Here is a 19,157-nt window from a genome sequence, read left to right on the forward strand (position 1 = left end):
TGGCAAAATGAAAAATATTTAATACACAAAAAAAACACAACAGAATCAATAGGTATCGAAAGCATTAGATAGTGCAAACACCAAAAAGACACAAGGCCATTAACAGTGGTGCTTATGGGGACTAGGCAAGAACACACGAAAAATGTCTCCTTTCTTCATTTAGTGAGCTGGCCACTATTCACTTATTTTAAATTGCCATTTTCTTTACACTTTATGAAAACCCCCAAGCTTGGTCTACCAAGAGCGTAACTTCTAATATCTTATTCAAGGCCATTACAGGTTAAGTTGCTCCCCCATATTTAATTCCCACAACAAACTGAGGTACGAAGGGTAGTAATGTGTACTCGTTTTACAAATGAGAAAAACTGAAGTGTAAGGTCAAGACAGGCACTCAAGATGGTGGAATAATCTGACTCCTCTCTGAGAGGTGCTTAACGGTGCCCAGCTGTAAACTAAGGAGAGTCCCATTCACAGGCTGCTTAAGACTCCTCCCCACCTTGCCAAGTGCCAAGGGGGCCAGAAACATTTCACTCCCACTTGAAAACACTATTACTTTTAAAAGGAAGAAAGAAAAGCAAAGTAGGAGACATTCTGATTCTTATTAAAAAGAAAATGAAAAACGCTGCCAACTATAGGGGGAAAAAATCCTCCTGTAGGAAGAGGGAAAGCTGACCTCAATTTCTTAGTGCTGAGATAGGGGAGCTAATTGCCCTGTTCCTCCATGATACACACGAAAGAAGCTTCAATTACAAGCGGCTGTGACATCAGTAGCTCGATGTCACAGCTTCCCTTCCTTATTGTTAGAATCCATCTCCTCACTCTGCAACAGAAACATCCCTCACAACTGGTTAAAAAAGAGGAATTTTATTTAAAGACATCATACACAGAAGAAGTCCTTTGGTATAAAAGCAATATCTGAGGAAAAAAGAGCAGTAGTAAGGGAGGAAAGGGAACTGTCTGACAACAAAGTACTTACTGCTTAAAAAAAAAAAAAAAAAAAGCAACACCTTTGGATAAGAAATTAGATACTGATAAACTTTCAGTGTTAGAATTTCAATTTTCAGTAAAGCATTTGCCAAATTCCAACAACTGTTCTGAGAAAGGAATTGCTCAAATAGCACTATTTGTCCCTTTCCAGGATCCTTGACCCATTCTACATTCTACCCCGTTCTACTCTCCCAAAAGACTTAAGGATCCTGGATGAAGGAAAATCATCTGCAGAAGCAGCATCTTCGATTTCAGATAAGCTACCAAGAAATACCGACTACCTCTTTCTACAGATACTTATTTCTCTATAACATTTTCAGTCATTCGAAAGGCTCTTGATAGAGATACAGTAAAGCCAAGTGTAGGTGTATTATAGTATTTTCTTGAACAATGCCACATTCACCAATAACAGCATTAGTTGGGACTGCATATTCACTACATCAAAGATCTCAAAATACTGTGAGACATTCTCCCAAAGGAGAAGAGAGATCTGGTAGCTCCTATAAAGGAAGAATAGAGCAATGGCAAAAAAGGAAAGTGGTCAACAGAAAGAACATCTCAAAACAATCCGGAAAAACTGTTCCCAAATTAAGCCTGGGGAGCCACCTGAACCACCACCACCTCAGACATTCCTCATTTCCAGTTTAGCTTTAGGGTCCTCAATACTGTTCCTCATATGCTAAACAGCAACTCCCACTAATCATAAATCTGGGAAATTCTAGCAAAGTAACTTCCGCATACCCTATGGCAGTGCAAAATTCCAGACGTTTGTAAACAGTGTACTTCTTCCTTTTGGCACAGGAGAGTGTGTGAAGATTTATCTTTGAAATGCAGATTCAAACACAGCTAGTCTATATCCATTTTTTAGCAAAAGCATTATTAGTTTTGATAGTGTGTGCCCACATGTACACTCATGAATGGCAGAACCATGAAAATGAGTTCTTTAGATCATGGGTCTGAACAATTTAAGCAGATACTTAGCTAAACAGAATATGAGATTCACAGTATCTAAAGTCATACACTTTTTAAAGTTCACATAACTCAGTGGGGAAAAGAACCAAATAACTGGTTAACAGGTTTCCTCCCTCCAAAGAGAAACAAGAGGTAATATAGCATTGTATAACCCAAGATCTAACATTCGCCAATATCTCTTTAATGACTTTTCAAAGGAGCCAACATTGCATTGAACTGGCATTTAAAAAAAAAAGCTACAAATAGTTCTGACCCTTAAAAACAAGTTCTTACAAATGATGGTTGACAAAGCATTAAGTACATCTAAATACACATAAATTATTATTAAAACACAACTGCATATTTCAAATGCCTGGCAGTGATTCAGTCTTATATTCGAGAAGTTGATGGCAGTTTGGAGGCTGGTCTGGCTGGATGCTGATCCATTGCTCAAGCCTAGGACTGGAAACACGTGATAGTCTATAAGTGGACTGTGGAGAAATGGTTGTATCAGTTTAAAGGCTTGGTGTAAGATGTTTATAGTCTGACTTAAGTATCAAACACAAAAGCACACTAAATATTATAATGACAGTGGAAGCAGAGTAAGTTAATATTAAAAGACAGGGGGCTTTTTTAGCTATAATCTAGAAATCTGTTTTTCTATGGATCTGTCATTTCTGCTCTAAACTTTTTGTCCAGGATAACATCATCACAAATATTAATTTAAATAACTAAAATAAGAAATTCAATGCTAATGTGGAATGATTTCATTAGTCACAAATGTGATACAGCAGAAACAATACTCCACTGACACCTACTTTAACAGATCCTTTCTTCACAATCAAGATTTCAACTTAAGCATGACCTACTGGGAAGATCATATAAATTAACATCCAAATAAAGATATTTGAGAGTGAAAGAGGAAAGATGGAAACAAAATCAGGCAGGATGCTGAAGAACGAGTAAAGGGGCCCTGTCTCCAGAGAATGGTCGCCCAAAGTACAACTAAAAGATAAATGGTAGTGTTTGGAAGTCAAGAATTTATCTTACAGTAGTAAACTATGAGGACTTCACACACAAATCATGCCTTGCTTTAGTAGAAGTAAAATATATCTGTACCGTAGTAACACTGAAAAAAGAACAAAACCTAAAATCTAAAACACATCAAGAAGACAGTTTAAAGTTTCCTGCAGGTAAAGAATTGCTCTGATAGCACTATTTAGCTCTTTTTAGGATCCTGGGACCATTTCTATCCTCCCTCCCCCAAAATGAGGAATTCTTCTTTCTGTGCTATGCTTCCAGAAGACATTAAATAAGGATCCTGGATGAAAGAAAACCATCTGCAAGAGCAGTAGCATCTTGGACTTCAGATAATCTACCAAGAAATATTAACTACCCCTTCCTGCAGGTAATTCATTCTCTGTAACATTTTCAGTCATTCAAAAGGTTCTTGATAGATGTACAGTAAACCCAAGTGTAGGTGTATCATATTTCATCTCAAACACGCAGCTTAGGATCTTCTAATTAAAGTACTTAGTGCTAGTGGAAACAGTAAAAAAACACAGATAGGCGAAGGGGAAAAGGAGGAAAGCTGAGTAGCATACGTCTGTGCTAGGAAAAGATGTACCAAAATTTTATTTGTTTGTGGATAAGTATCGTTATCCACAAACAAATAAAATTTTAAGATTTTTTCTTATTATTTTTTTAAAAAAACTACAACCTTATATAAGAGGAATCACAGGATACTAGTGCAGATCCCCAACTCTCTGTACTTCTCCTTTAAGTTATCACTTGCAGAAGCACTTGACTGGCAAAAACAAAACTGAGGGCTGTCAAGCTAAGATGAAGAGAGGACTACTGAAGGAAAAGTAGGGAAGAAAGTAAGTAACTTCCTGTTTTAAAGTATCTATGATAGCCTAACAAAACACTGAACTCAAAAAACTGGTTCTACTTATCGGGGGAAAAAAACCCTTGTCCCTTATTTCCAGGAAAGCCAGAGATTTGAGCTGCATTCTCCAAGAAGAAACAATATAGGAGGAAATGCTTCAGGTTCTTCTGCCACCTTTGCTTGTCCTTTCAGTGGGAGAAGTACTTTATCTGATTATATAATTCTGACATTTACTTTGCTTTTTGGGAGAAAGTGTTAAAAGCCACTATTCTAAAGTCCTATTTTAGTTGCCACGTCATATTCTCTAATATTTTAAGGTTATTATTAGTTGTTCCAAATTCAACGAGCACCACCATTTAAACATTTAATAAATAATGAGAAGCATGGTTTAAAGTATGGTTTAGACTCTAGTATTAGCTCTATCACCAGCTGTGACTTTTAGCAGTCATTTAACCTTTCAGCCTCACGTGCAAAATAAAAGGGGCTGAGCACGAGTACATTCTAAAATTCTGTAACCTTAATAAAACTTAACCTTAGAAATTAAATAAGTTAATAAAAGGGATCTTGCGCTTTTAGTACCTGGAAAAACTCTTCCTTCAAGGGCAAAGCTTCTGAAAGCATGGTCTGTGGCTCACTTAACACTTATTGAAATGGAATTCCCTGGACCAGATCTCAGGGATCAAAGCGTGTGAGTGCAGGGGGAGCAACAAAGCTGAGGTGGGGGTGAGTTGGGCTTTTTTTTAATAAGCAATGCAGGTGATTTTTAAGATCCGTAAACTTGTTAATTCTAGGGCACTGCTCTTCAAAATGACATATTTATATCCCTGGGCTTACATCAAGTTTTCCATGGGAAAAGTGGATGGGGATATCTATAAGGAAGTCAATTTAAAGATCTTCAATTTCCATATGTATTGTTCAAAGATTTATGTGCTCTGATAAAGCCTGTTCAGACCTAACATTTCTCTTCAATTACTTTCCTTTTCACAACTGCCATACTCCCTATTTCAAAAGAAAGGCTACCTCTCATACATCTAGACTCTTACTATGGGGCACTGATTCACGATGTAAAAAAAAAAGCAAAAATACAATATCCATAGAAGCCTCAAACCAGAACCCCAAAAAACCCCAAACAAAACAAAACAAAAAATAAAGAACTCTCAAAAGACAATAAGGACAGAGAAAGGCAGGGAGCTTTGGTTAAAAATTCTGTGCCCTTGTAGGTGTAAAAATAAAAATAAAAAATAAATAAAAAATAAGGGATTGTAAGCTGACAAGGTGCTTGCAATCTGTGAGGTCAACCAAGGGTTGCCTCGCCTAAAAAATTCTGTGTCTTATCTTTCTATCTTAGAACTGTAATTGAGAAGACTGTTTGTTAACACATTTATTCGAATTAAAAATAAAAAACATTTTTTGATTGAAAAGTGAAGTATGATTTGGCCGATTACTTTTATTAGGACAGGCTTTTGCCAGTTTATATGATAGGACATTTTCAATAAATTTAATCAGCTAAATCTGCAGCTCCAAGGCTTTGATAAAAGTATCTTTAAAGTACATATATATATATATTGGATAGTATATCCTCTATAAGTACTTAAATGTTTTAAAATGTTAGATGTCAAATTAAATGTGTGCAAAAAAGTAAACCAATCTAGGGTCAGAGCCACGAAATAGTTGGAGGGACTAACTTGGAAACGGGCACAAGGGAATATTCTGAGGTGACAGAAACATTCTTCTATAGCTTGCTTTGGGTGCTTACTCAGATGTCTACAATTCATCAGACGGAAGCACTTCATTACTTGCTAACTATATTTAATTTTTAAAATGTGCAAAAGAGCATATGTACTCTCAAAATTCTCTTAAGGGTTTAGCAAAATTGTTTGATACCATTATTCTAGGCATACGTGGAAGCAATCTCCTTTCTCAAGACTTTTGGCTTCTCTGTACAATGTGGCCTGATTGCAACAAAAAGCGATCTACGACACTACATAACTACTTAAACTTTGCTAGCTTTAAACTTTTGTAATAGCCACCTTGGCTTTGATGCCTAAGAATAGTCCCTAACAGGAAATAAAGTATGGCATAAGGGATATAGTCAATAATACTGTAGTAAGTATGTATGGTGTCAGGACTTACTGGGAGATCACTTTGTAAGTTATATAAATGTCTAACCACTACGCTGTACACCTGAAACTAACACTGAATATCAACTGTAATTGAATTAAAAATAAAAAAAAGAACATTCCCTAACAGGAAATAAAATTAACTAAAGAAATGATTAATCTTCAAATAATTTGGTAAGTGAATGAATGATCATTATTTTTGTTTATACTAGTAGTTGCTCCCCGCCAGATCCTCATCTCTGAAGGGAGAATGAAGTGATTAACGTATCTTTTCATGTTAATGGAGTCCCCAAATTAATAATCTAGTTCTAAAGAATTCATTCTCAATTTCCACATAAGTTTAGAAGCAAAAATGTCCTGGGATACAAGATGTTTATATAAATAAATGAACAGATACAATGACTGCACTAGTGGATATGCTCGATGAAGAAGTTTTGAAAAGTGACCTGGCACTGTTACTATTTCTGCAATTCACTGATTTAGCTATGCTATGAAAACCCTAATAACCAACTGAATCTCTTTCTTGCAAATAGGGCACGAGGCCCCAGCTTTCTTTAATCTTCTGGCACAGTGAAAACAAGCGACAAGATGGCTTGTCCTCCCATGAATAATGTTCCCGTCTCGTGGTCTTTTCTCACATAGACTGCATGGCTTCAAGAGATTACGGCAATCCTCCATGTTTCCCATAACTGTTCTCTGGTTTAAAATGTTAGCTGATTGTTCCCCCATGCTTGATATGGTCTCTTGGCTTTCAGAACTGTGAGCCAAATCCAAGAATTCCACCGAGTTGCAGGGATCAAAAAGTCTGGGGTTTTCTTCCTTTCCATATACATCTTTAGGTCTAACAACTGGAGCTGATATGGTTCTTCGGCAATCAGGGACATCAATTCCTTCCTTTTCTTTCTCTTCGGGTATGGCAGTGATATCAGACGTGGAGAGAGAATGGGTTAACTTAGAACAATCTGAATACCAATCCTTCCTCAAGGCCCAGCATCGAAAACAGTACCTCTTGCTTGGAGAGTTAAATTTCTTGCACTCAGTACACTGCCACTCATCCTATAAAAACAAGTGCAGTCAATTAATTTTCAGTGGGGAACATGATGCTGAGAAAAAGGGAGGGTAGGGCAAATTCTCATTATCTCACTAAGCTAGTGAGAGTCTAGACATTACACACGAGTGGTCTAGCCTAGAATTAAAACAAATTCTACAGCTATCTGTAAGAAACTCTTAAGAATTCTTGTTTTACAATGATACAATTGCCATTTTAAGCCAAAATTTAATATAGCTATATTAAAGAAAGCTATCTAGTCTCAGTGGAATTTACATTGTTTTGTTTTTCACACTGCCTTCTTTTTAGGTCATTTTCTCTTTGTACAACTCATTGAGCAGGAGGCTAAAGAATGAAGGAGAGATAGTACTCTGTCATTCTTTCCTATCAATTTAAGAAATGTTAAAAAATTTGGCAAAAAAACCCTACAATTATAAGATTTGAAAACTACTAAATTTACTCATGCTCTCTCACTGCTCTCAGGGATCATAAGTAGCTAATTGTATGTCTAGATCACACCCTCTGAAAAATGAATGTTCTTGTCCTTGAATGCCAAGTGATTTTTTTCCTACTTCTCCATATTCAAATTAGGAGACACTAGAGCTCAATAAATTTTATATGCCTTGCTTAGTTCAAAGATAGCTACCTGGAACAAGTCGAGAGTATTTAATGTGGATAATTGCCTGGCTTTGACAGGATCAATGATTTGACACAGGCTTACTTGATTACTTGCAGAATGGAGGCCAAGTACTTGAAGTTTAGAAGTTATAACTCAATTGCCTAGACTAAGAGGCAGGGACACAACCATTTGTTAAACTGGGATGTTCTCCAGAAAGCTTCAAAGTATTCTTGCCAATTGCAGATCCTTAGATCTCATCTGAAATGCTATACAAATACTCAAATGAACTTCATAAAGATGTGGAATTCATAACTGATGGTGTGTCATGGTCTAATTGGCATTGCTTTTTCTTTTCTAGTAGTACATAAAATAATAAGGGTTATTAAATTCAATGGCATCTTTGATTTGATAAAATACAGTCTATTTGCTTAATAGGGTTTCTAGGCCCAAGTAGCCAAAGAAATCTGATGAAGATGGCAACACTGATCTCTGCTATTTGTATTATGGTCAAGAACATTTACTTAATGAACCAATATATTCCACTTATTACTTCGCTATGCAGACAGATAATTTGCAATGAATTACCATAATGGTCAACAGTGATGGGGTGGGAGTGTGGGTGGAGGATCAACACCAGAGACAATCAAAAGAAAAAAAAAAAAAAATCTAAAATTTTTCTATCCCCAAGGAGCAAAATGTAACATCCTCTCCTTCTCCTTCCCCCACTACCCTTTTTCTCCCAGTGAGTTAGCTGAGGGAAGTACTAAAAGGAAAACAGGGAATTAGCATGAAAATAGAAAACCAAGGAACACAATTGACAACCTGAGTTGTTAACTGGTGACAAATCCATACCTATTACCTAACAGCTTTAATACTAATTCTTCATTTATTAGCCCTCTGTTAATATAAACCTGTGTGGAAATTAAGCCATTTTGTTTCTTTTTAAGAAAGTACTGATAATATTTTTATACTTGACAAAGAATTTTAGATAGCTTACAGATCTCTTGGACATTAGAGAGTTGTTTAGTAGGAAAAGTAGTGCGGGACTATTCTGAATAACTGTGTACCCACTGCATCATGTCAAGAGAGTTCAGCTAGTGGGGGAAAGGTACTCAGGGAGGCATTTCCGCTGTCCTTTTTCAAGGTAGGAAGAGAAGTAGATCAGCTCATCTCCTTCTCAAACTCCAGTAAAAACCTCTAACAAAACATAAAGAAACCGACATCTCTTTAACACCCAGGAAAGGTAGATAAAAATAAGGGAAATGGCATTCTTCACTTCAAGTGAACTGCTGGCACACTGACATCTGAAGGCGTGGGTGGTACAGAACAGCTTTTTACTAAAGATTCATACCTCAGAGGCAACCTCTACATCAGTATCATCACATATGGACTTCGAGTCCTCAAGGTCATCATTTTTTCCTGCTTCAATCACCTGTGACAGCAAAGACATCTCATTAGGAAGGTTTACCTATTTCACATGAGGTTATTACCTAAGAGCAGAAAAGACAAAATCTCACATTCTCCCTGCATCACTACCATTTAAAAGGGAGATCATTTACATACGAGACCAAAAACATGATTCTAGCATGAGAGTTACTGAATGTCTTCGGCATTCAGAAGGGAGAGGGTACCCAAATTTATGACTTTTAAGAAAATAAACATTATCAGAGTTTAAAAAAAAAAAAAAATTAAATGTGGAAATTTGTCTTGGGAATCTAGGTAGGCATTATAAAAGCACTGTATAAAATAAAGAACTTAGGTGTTAAGAATGAAAACAAAGTATTTAAAATTTTTAATTCATATTCAAAAGTACAATTTGTTATGTTATACTCTGGCTATCCTATAACAGCATGCCCATGGACCAGGAAACAAAAAGAAATGTGGGAAGTGTCCTGTAAATTTTTAAATTTAGAATTTAAAATTCTAAAAATTAAAACACTAGTTTTCTGACACAGTAACTTATAATACAACTATGACCCTATATATAGCAACTTCTCACAAAAGTTCAAGTATTTTAAGCCCCATCTCTATAGAAGTTTCCAAATGTCACCTTTGTCTTCATTCCAGCCTTGCATTCCCTTCTAATGCTGCCCATATAACTAGAAGCACCCAAGCATCTATCTGCCTACCACAAATGTACCAAAATATCCTCTAGGAACCCAAATTCCTTTGAAAATCCTTTACATTGAAGGGGTAACTCAATTTAGGTGTTTTTTGCAATATTTATTCAGTGACTATTTACTGAGAATCTTGTCCATGTCAGGCGCTGGATCTGGTGCCCAATTTCTTTTGAGACTTGAGCACTTGCTTGCATAACTCTTCCTCTTGGTATGCTCGCACCATGTGTACTGTGAGTTCTAACTTCCTCTTTCTCCATATTTAAACTCTGTAATATGTAGAAAGAACTCATCTATTTCTATTTAGGTTTAAAATGATTATGAAAGCTATTGAGATGTCCAAGCAATAAGGATTTTTTTTTCCTACAGGCTATTGTGGCCATTAAGAACTTTGCCTTGTTAGCAAAGCAAGTTTTCCAGAAGAAAAAAACTCTACAATTAGACTAGGCAAGGAGGAAAAGGGTAGCTTATTGCTTCTAACAAAGAAGGAGTTTTACTTGTGAAGTCCTATCCTATTTTTAAGGCAGCGTTTGTTAACTTACTGTGCACCTTTAAATTAGATATAGGAAAAGATTAAAAAAGGAAAGGGGAGAGGAGATTATGTGAATCATTTGTTGTACAAGGAGGTACAGTATAGGTCAAGTCACCAGATGTGAAGAGATTATACTATGCACACATAAATACAATCAATGTGAAATATTTCCACGACATACCATTTTGTCTCTCACTTTCCCTACTTCTTCACTTGTTTGCTCAGTATCAGCAGCTTCAATTTTTATTCCAACACCAAAATGCTCTGATACTGACTCATTCAAAAACCACACATCATCTGTTGTATCTGAAACAATGGCAGTACCTATATCCTAACAGAAAAAAACAAACATGAGTTTTTGTAATCAGAGGCTTATCACGAGATGAATGAACATAAATTAACCCAAAACTCAATATCCTCACAAATCTCCAAAAAACACCTAGCCTTTCTCTAATTGACATCTATTCATTCAACAGACAGCTACTTGGCACCTATTATGTAAAAGCTAATGGATGAATATAAGGGTGCCTGGTGAGGAATTTTCTATTTTAACAGTAAACCAGGTATAACAGCTGAGAAACAATACTCTTGAAGAGCTTAAAAACTAAAGACTCACAGTTGCTCGAATAAATAGAATCCACTCTCTATATTCATTCCTTTCCACACATGACATTTTGAGAACCTAGGAAACATTCTATTAATTGTGACATATTCTTTCCTTTAATGATCAATAATGTTTATGGAAGAAATGTGAGAAATACTGATGGTAGCTCAAACTTTATCCTCTTTCTGAATTCTTTCTGCATTCAACTATGGACATTTTATGACACACTGTTCTATAACATTCTTAAGAAACAACTGATTATTTTGCCATTATATGTCCATTCGTTTACTGAACAAATACTCACTGAATGCCTATTATGTGTTAGATACTGTTTTAGGTACTAGGCAATAGAGTAGAGTGGTCAATAATACAAAAGCCCTGGACTTATATTTCAGTGGGGATAGAGTCAATAAATACATGCATAAAACATGATAATCATTTTACGAAGTGAGAAGTGCAATGCAGAATATAAAATAAGATAAAGGAGCAGAATGATGATGACTTGATTTAGGGTATGACAGTGGAAATAATAAAAAGTGACTGGTTAGACTTCGGATGTTTTGGATATCAAATAATCTGCTGAAAACCTGAGTGTGGCATATGACAGAGAAAGAAATCAATCATATCCCTTGATATTTGGCTGGAATAACTGGGTAGAGGGTAGACTTGTGAAAAAGGCTGGATAGGAACGTTCGGTAAAAGAAAAAAAAAGAGAGGTCCGTTTTGCACATGGTACATGTCAGATCATCTAAGAAGAGGTGTTGAGTAGGCAGCAGGATATGGAAGTTGGGCATTTAGGGGAGAGGTCTGAAGATACAAATTTGGGCATCATATGCATACAGATGGCACTTAAAGTCATAGCACTGCATGAGAAATCTTAGAGAATGCAATGTGTGGTCAAGAGTAAACAAGACTGCTACTCTTAAAAAAAAAAAGTTCCTCTTCAAAAGTGAAATTTACCCGATTTGTCTGTAAATCAGTTGAGCCATTACTTCTAGGAGTATAATTGTTTCTCAAGTTTCCTAAAAACCACCAAGGCAGGCCGGCTACATCCCACTCCTCAAGCCCGAGGTCCAGCCTAGATGTCTCATCTTGGGTTAAATTTTCTATTAAGTCTTCATCTACAGAAGTCAAATGAAAAGGATGATAACTATGTACACAACCCTTAAAAATAAATTCTCTCTTTATAATACTTACAATCTTTTCATAAGATAAGTAAAAAGAAATTCCTATTCCCAATAAGAATCAGAAATCAAATCCCTGTCTCAGTTGCAGAGCCCAAATCTCATTCCCTGTTTAGCCTTCATTAGCAAGTAATGACACTAGAAGAAGACAATCATTTATCAAGAAATCCAAACTCTGAAAGCATCTAAACAATGACATTGTTCTAAAAGGATTTCTAAATGGTCATTTATTTTCATTTTAAACATTCTTACCACTGTAATAACTAAACAATGACTTGCTCTAGTACATGGCATCTGATAATGGCTTGATCCACTGGGCTGCAAATGGTGATGACCTAGTGGCCCAACCCTTAAGACAGAAGCAAGGCAGTACAGACCATGACACAAGGCAATCAAAACGTTGTCAAGGCAGTCTCACTGGCACCACATATTTTGGGACAGTCCTCGATAATTTGTGTTTGATAGGTAATAACCACTAAAAATGTCAAACTCTACATTGTTCAAATAAATATATGCATATGTCCCTTCTGGATCAACTGGCTCTTTTGGCGGTAAGCTATCTACATCTAAACGTACTGCGAATCCAAAACACATTAAGCCCCCACCTATTCCAAGTAAAAGACCTTGTGTCATACATCTAAATGACATTCAAGGCAGTTACTAACATAAGTTTGTTGTTACTGTATAAAGTTCTTTTCTTTCCTTCTCATCAGGCAATCTTTTTTGCTGCACTTTATTCTTTTCCTACTTTCTTACTCTCCTCTACCTCTTCTCCCAATGCACCAGACATACCAATGGCAACCACGGGTGTTTAAATGTGCTAAGGTACAGATGGTTGAAGAAATTTCTACAATAAATGGGTCCCTGCTAGAAATAAAGGTTATTCCCCCTACTAATAAATTATGTTGATCCTGCTTATTAAAAGGCAGATCTGTGCTCAGGGAAATTTCAACTACCTTTTTACTTACTCATTGCTGAAATTATCAAAAACCAAACTCCTAAGATGGGTATTAGAGTTATCGTCATCTACCCAAGCTCTATAACTTCTCATAAAAGGAATGGAAATAGGCTATTCTTTCCACATATAAAAATTCCCTCCTCTCTACTTACTTACCTTCCTGCAAATACTAAGCTATTTATTAAAAATTTATTCAAATTTTACATCACAAATGACATAAACTGGCCGTTCTTATATTTTAAACAGACTTCTAAGTAGAAAATATGGATCTGCATTTAAAGAAACAAAATTATACATTAATGCCACATAGACTGAAATAAACCTTTCCAAGGTAACTAGGGAGCCCAAAATTTAGTTTATACTCAAATGCAATTTGAACAAAACAATCCGGCATGATAAATTAATTCCATTTTAACTTAAATGTTTAAAACAATTTCAATAGTACAACTCCAGGATGTTGCTAGATATCTGAGTGCCACTGTTCCACATGTGAGCCAGGTGCCTAGACTGGAGACCATTATGTCGTAAAATACTTTTGAGGAATTTTTATACATCTTTGCCAGAAAAAAAAAATTAGGAGATATTTTATAAGTAGGGCTTGGGGAAAACTTCCAAAATATCAATTAACTCATTTAACCTGACCATACCATATCTAGTATGGATGGCCAAGATCTGATGACTTCCACTTAAGGGCAAAGGAACTACTAGGTTTCTTATGTCTCATTCTTGGCCATGAGATACTAAGTATATTTTATCATCTTTGCAACTTTCAAAAAAAAATCTATAAAAATTTGCATCAAACAAACAAATCAAAACAAAGTGTGTACAGGGGTGCCAAGATTTAAAAAAACCAAGGCAGCTAAGTTACCAGGTGGCAAACTGATAAATGTGTAGCTATCTTTTGTTAGCATGCTAGCCAAAGGAAGAGTCTTGCTCCATCCCAGTAGTCATGGGTTGCTAAAAGAGCACTGCCATCTTCTTCAAAGTTAAAAATGGTGATAAGGGTGAAAAAAAGGTTTTCTGAAAAGAATGAAAAATAAGTATGACATATATCCCTCCTACTTCAGATGCAAAGAGGCAGACTTTTTTACTTCTCTAGGTCACTGTATTAATTACAGCTAGTGCTTAATTAAGATAGATGCCATATCTAGAAGTCATCAGTCAAAAAGAAAAAAAGTTTACACAGCCTTAATCCAAACCTTACCTTCTCTAGAATTTGTATATTTATGCTGTGAGGTAGGCAGTGAGGAAATATTGCCTTCTTCAATACTTTTCCTGGAACTGGAACTTTCCTCTGCACTTTGCTGAAAAGAAGAGAGGCGTCTATCAGTGCAGTAGAAATGCTTGAGACCAGGGGATGTAGCAGTTCCATTCTGGCTCACCAGTTAGTGTGCAACACAATGAGTTACGCACAAGAAAGAGAACTCTGGAGTTCACAACAGTCACCAAATAAAAGCAACGTCTCTCCTCAACCCACTGTGAGCAGAGCTAGGAGAATCCCAAACCTGGGGGTAAAAAATCTCTGCATAAAAGACCAAAATCTACCGTTAAAAACAGCCTATCAATATAAAGGCTTTAGCCTACTAAAAAAAAATAGGTATAATTCAGAAAACGTGAGATTCTCACTATATACCAAGATGATCATAAGGTTTTCCCAGGTTTGGGGAAGCTTTAAGAAATGGCCTGACATGAATTGCAACGAGCCTGTTAAAATCTAATAAAGCAGTTCCCTCAAACACTATGAACGTACACCATCACATACACACAAGGTGCAAACACAAACCCCAAAGAAAATGCAACTGGAAGAACTGAAGATCAGAAGTGCTACATCCCAAAGAAAGACTCAGAGACTGGAACTCTGTTACGGGCAGAACAGAGAGAATGTTCACTCTGCCCCTGGTCTGTGAACTCCCAAGAACCTTTCTTATTAAATTCTTACCATATTCAGCAAAAGGTCTTGGGAGTTCAAGATCCATAGGTACAGAGAAGGGGCCACTCTGTACAACAAAAGAAGTCACCATGCGGTGATTTTACCTTCAGTTGGTCTTGACTTGGAATATCCATATTTTGATCCTGTGCGATAGCGAGAGTCTGAGCCGCATCTGGATAGCAAGTAAAACAAAAGGAAAACCTTCCCTGGTAATAACCATTCTTTCCACACAAAAAGGACCTCAGCAAACAGCCCTGGAGCCAGGTTTGGTCCCTAGAGATTACTTCTCCATGTTGGTTGGACAAGGTTCTCACCCAAAGGAATGAAAAAAATCAAAACTAGTAAAAACTGCAAAAACCAAGGCAGGCTATATTCAAAATATATTACCAAAATATAATCTGAAGGAAAATGAAAAATGTCTACAAAATATTCTTCCATAGCAAGTTTTCAAATTTTAATGTGAAAAGTAATTCAAAGCAGGGAATAATGGGGAATATTTTTTATCATCTCTTCCTGTAGGTGGGTAATTACCAGATTTTTCTAACTTATAAACAACAAAAAAGATTTGACTTTTTAATTTAATTTTTATTTTCAAATGTTAAAAAGTTATTAAGGGTTATAAAATCTGAAAATCTGGAATTTTCTTCACTTGCTTCATAACACAACAGCATCTTCATGTAAACTTACATTCTAAATGTCGATGATTTCACAGATTAAATTCCCATCACTTGAATGTAAATTAATTTTTTTAATCAACAAGTCTTATTTTTCCCAGTTACTATAAACATTTCCTAAGAAGGAAGAGGAAGCAGGTAAGTTTTTCTCAAGGCTAATAAAAAGAAGCAAAGAAAACAATAACCTGAGAGAAATTCTTCGCTAGTCTCAAAGAAATGTATTTCAAGAACTTGGAAATTAGATGTGGTTCCATAGTGTAGCGGTTAGCACATCTGCTTTACATGCAGAAGGTCCTGGGTCTGCGCCCCAGTGGAGCCATGGTCTATGGTCTACGGCCATGCCACCCTGAACAAACCCCATGTCTGATCTCGGAAGCTAAGCAGGGTCAGGCCTGGATAGTACTTGGATGGGAGACCACCTAGTGCTGTAGGCATAAATAAAAAAATAAATAAAAAAAGAACTTGGAAAATTTTCAAGCAGAATAGAAGGTAAAAACTTAGCTACAGGAAAAGAACTACAGAGAATTTAATCACCTGGACCACTAATTATATGAGGCTATACATAATTGAAATGCATACAAAAAAGTCTATCGCAGGTTGGGTTCATCAGCTACTATCAGGTGCAGAGAGAGACCTGATGGAAAATATCATCCTCATCTAATAAGGACTGCCAGAGAAAGAATACTGATCCCACAACTGGTATGACAGTTCTGTTGTCTCTCAAAGCAAACATTTTCAAAACTGTAATTATAAAGAGCATTATTTCTAGAAGCATTTTTATAGATAAATGGAGATACTGCAAAGTTTAAAGACAGCATTTTAGACCACAGTGGTCTTTAGAGATCAATTTATACAATGCTCATGAAGCATTTCTTTAGTAAAGTAATTTGATAATTGTCATTTGTGTTCTAAAGCCTACTACTCAGGTTAAACAATTAGAAGCAAAAAGAACTTGTCTGGGAAAATGACAATGTACAAAGGAATTTAAATATAAATAAAACATTTGTCATATATTTCATTTCATTAGTATGTATGTGGAAATTTGGAGAAATGGTTTTATTAAAGAACCACCTTCGCTTCAAATAATGACATTTTCTTCAACCATCAAAATAAAAGGTTTAACTAGTTTAAAAAGGTATAAAACAGGCAATATAGAAAATAGTTGTCCTTTTAAATAAAACAGGCAACCCATTTTATGAAAATCAACAGAGATGGCCATTACAAGTAACATTACAAGTACTAATCCAAGTGCAAGTTAGGGTGAAAATTAATTCCTTTGGGGCAATTTCCTGGTTTTGATCATTGTACTATGGTTATGTAAGTAAGGTGTTACCATTTATGGGACCTAGGTGAAGAGTGCAATATAATATCTCCTCTACCACTTAATCAGTGGCACCTGATCTGGGACAAATCACTCTACTAAAAAATCTTTAGTTTCTTTATCCCCAGACCTTCCTTACTGGGATGTTGTGAAGATCAATTGAAATGTTTGTTACAGAAATGTTCGTTTTAACATATGGCATGTTAAATTCTGCAGAGGAAGTGCAAAAAAAGAAAATGAGAGTAAAAGCGAGATTTCTATGCACTCTAGATATTCAAGAAACAGATCAGAAAACAAATTTTACTGAGAGCAGAGTAGAAAATATAAAATCCTCTGTGTATTCCAAGCCTGTAGTGACTATCCCAGAAAAGCCATGCTATTTCACAAGTGACTAAATTTCAATAAAGCACCGTATCATTTGCAAGTCCTTCCCTCTTAAACAGAAATTTACAGCTGGTGAAGTGGGCAAAGGTTCAATGAAACCAAAAATGTTAAGTTCATATAATTTAAATTTCATATACTTTAAAGTGTAAACCTTTATTAGGAATAGATTTTTTTCAAGCTATTTGTTTTAGTAAACTATTGAAAGATTGCCAATCTAAAGGGATTACAAACTTGGGCTTTCTTCAAAGGACAATATTAACTAAAATCTGATTTGAAGCTCACAAAAGGGCTTTAAGAGGAAATAAAGAAAAAAGTTTCACTATTTGGAAATGAGATATAGGGTTATATTTCAGTAGTTTCCAGTTTAATTTGGTTATCTCTAACACAACACACTTCAGACCCAAAGCAGCCAGTTTCCTGCTCATACCTAATAAGTTAAACTTAGAGAGCAGTACTTAAAAGGAATGCAATCCAGCAAAGTTTTAGACAAATTGGTCTTAAAATAACAGAGAGCTAAAACCATTAGGTGAAATGTTGTTGGGGGACCCTTTTAAGAGATGGGTCAAGGTTACACCATGTGAGCCCACAGAATCTTACCATCACTAAAAGAGGGACAGGCAGACCTTACAGGACTGATGTAAAGCTACAAAGCACCACCTATGAAACCTTCTGGGCAAAACATTTAAACTTGAACCTATTCAAGTGCTACCAGTTTACCAAAAATAGAATAGAGAAACATGTTAAACAACATCAAATGATACAATCTGCAAACTCTAGAATGTAGGAGATGTTACAGAACAAATGATCCATTTCTTCACAAAATAAAAGACATAAAAACAAAAGGAGCATTAAGTTTTATAGATTAAAGGAGAACCAACCAAATATAATGTGTGGACTTTGCATCCCGATTTGAACAAGCAAAATATGAGATATTTTTGAGATAACTGGGAGTAACTATATATAAACTGGCTATTGGATAGTATTACGCAGTTATTATTTATTATTAACTGCTGGGTGCAATAATGGCATTTTAGATACGTTCGAAAGAAAAAAGTCCTTATCTGTTAGATTTTAAAAGTATGTCTAGATGAAGCAAATATGGCCAAGTAGTAACAATTACTAAGTCTAAAAGGCACACGTCACTTATACCAATTTATCTTTAGTATAGTGGAAAATTTTTGCAATAAAAACTTAATTACACAGTAATCACATTCTGTGTGACAGTATCCCTCCCGGTCATGCCAAGACAGCATTCTATCTCCATCTTGATCTTTCTTGTTTCCCCATCATTTGCCCCCTTTAAACTCAAAGCTATGATATAGACTGAAAAAATACGATGTGACATACCTGTAGTAGCAGTGGTTAAAGCGACAAGATTCCTTCTTAGCATAGCATAGAGAGGGCTGTCGAAGAGATAAAATAAAAAATTAATAACTCCATGGCTTTCTATTAAGTGTATTTCTGATACGCTATCTCCCAACTTCATAATATATGGAGAGGCAGAATTTTTCCCCCAGAATATATCTTTTTTAATTATTAAAATAACAAGATGTTAATGCTCAAGCCCTTGTGTTATTCTGTCCCCATTAAAAAACTAACTAATTTACATTTTATTTAGCTAACAGTAACCCAAGTGGGAAGACTTCCTTTATAGACTATTCCTTCCTTCTAGGAGTTAAGTTTTACATTTTAATTAGGGAGTTGGGGTGGAAGGAAGTTTTACCAAAATAAATGAGCTCAGAAGAAAGTCTGCACAAAGCTATAGAAACAAAGAGAACACTGACTTCTCAATTACTAATTAGCTTTTGATTGTATAAATAACCAAATATCTCTGCAGCTG

At 35.8% G+C, this 19,157-nt stretch overlaps 1 protein-coding gene across 11 annotated transcripts in view; it reads right to left on the reverse strand.

Annotated features, from left to right (window-relative positions):
* Nucleotides 1-19,157, reverse strand: part of MDM4 (MDM4, p53 regulator) — a 33,391-nt gene continuing 14,234 nt past the window's right edge. For 2 of the 11 annotated variants that reach the window (XM_011373012.2, XM_011373013.2), the window contains exons 5-11: nt 18,665-18,720; nt 15,043-15,110; nt 14,213-14,312; nt 11,827-11,987; nt 10,444-10,593; nt 8,965-9,045; nt 1-7,002 (exon numbers count right to left, since the gene is read on the reverse strand). In XM_011373012.2, coding sequence (XP_011371314.1) covers nt 6,430-7,002; nt 8,965-9,045; nt 10,444-10,593; nt 11,827-11,987; nt 14,213-14,312; nt 15,043-15,110; nt 18,665-18,720 — 1,189 coding nt within the window. In that variant the 3' untranslated portion in view covers nt 1-6,429. The other 9 variants (XR_896643.2, XR_002783463.1, XR_002783464.1 and 6 more) reach the window with 9 other exon arrangements.

Source organism: Pteropus vampyrus, unplaced genomic scaffold (genome assembly GCF_000151845.1).
Source record: "Pteropus vampyrus isolate Shadow unplaced genomic scaffold, Pvam_2.0 Scaffold217, whole genome shotgun sequence".
Classification (NCBI taxonomy): Eukaryota; Metazoa; Chordata; class Mammalia; order Chiroptera; family Pteropodidae; genus Pteropus; species Pteropus vampyrus.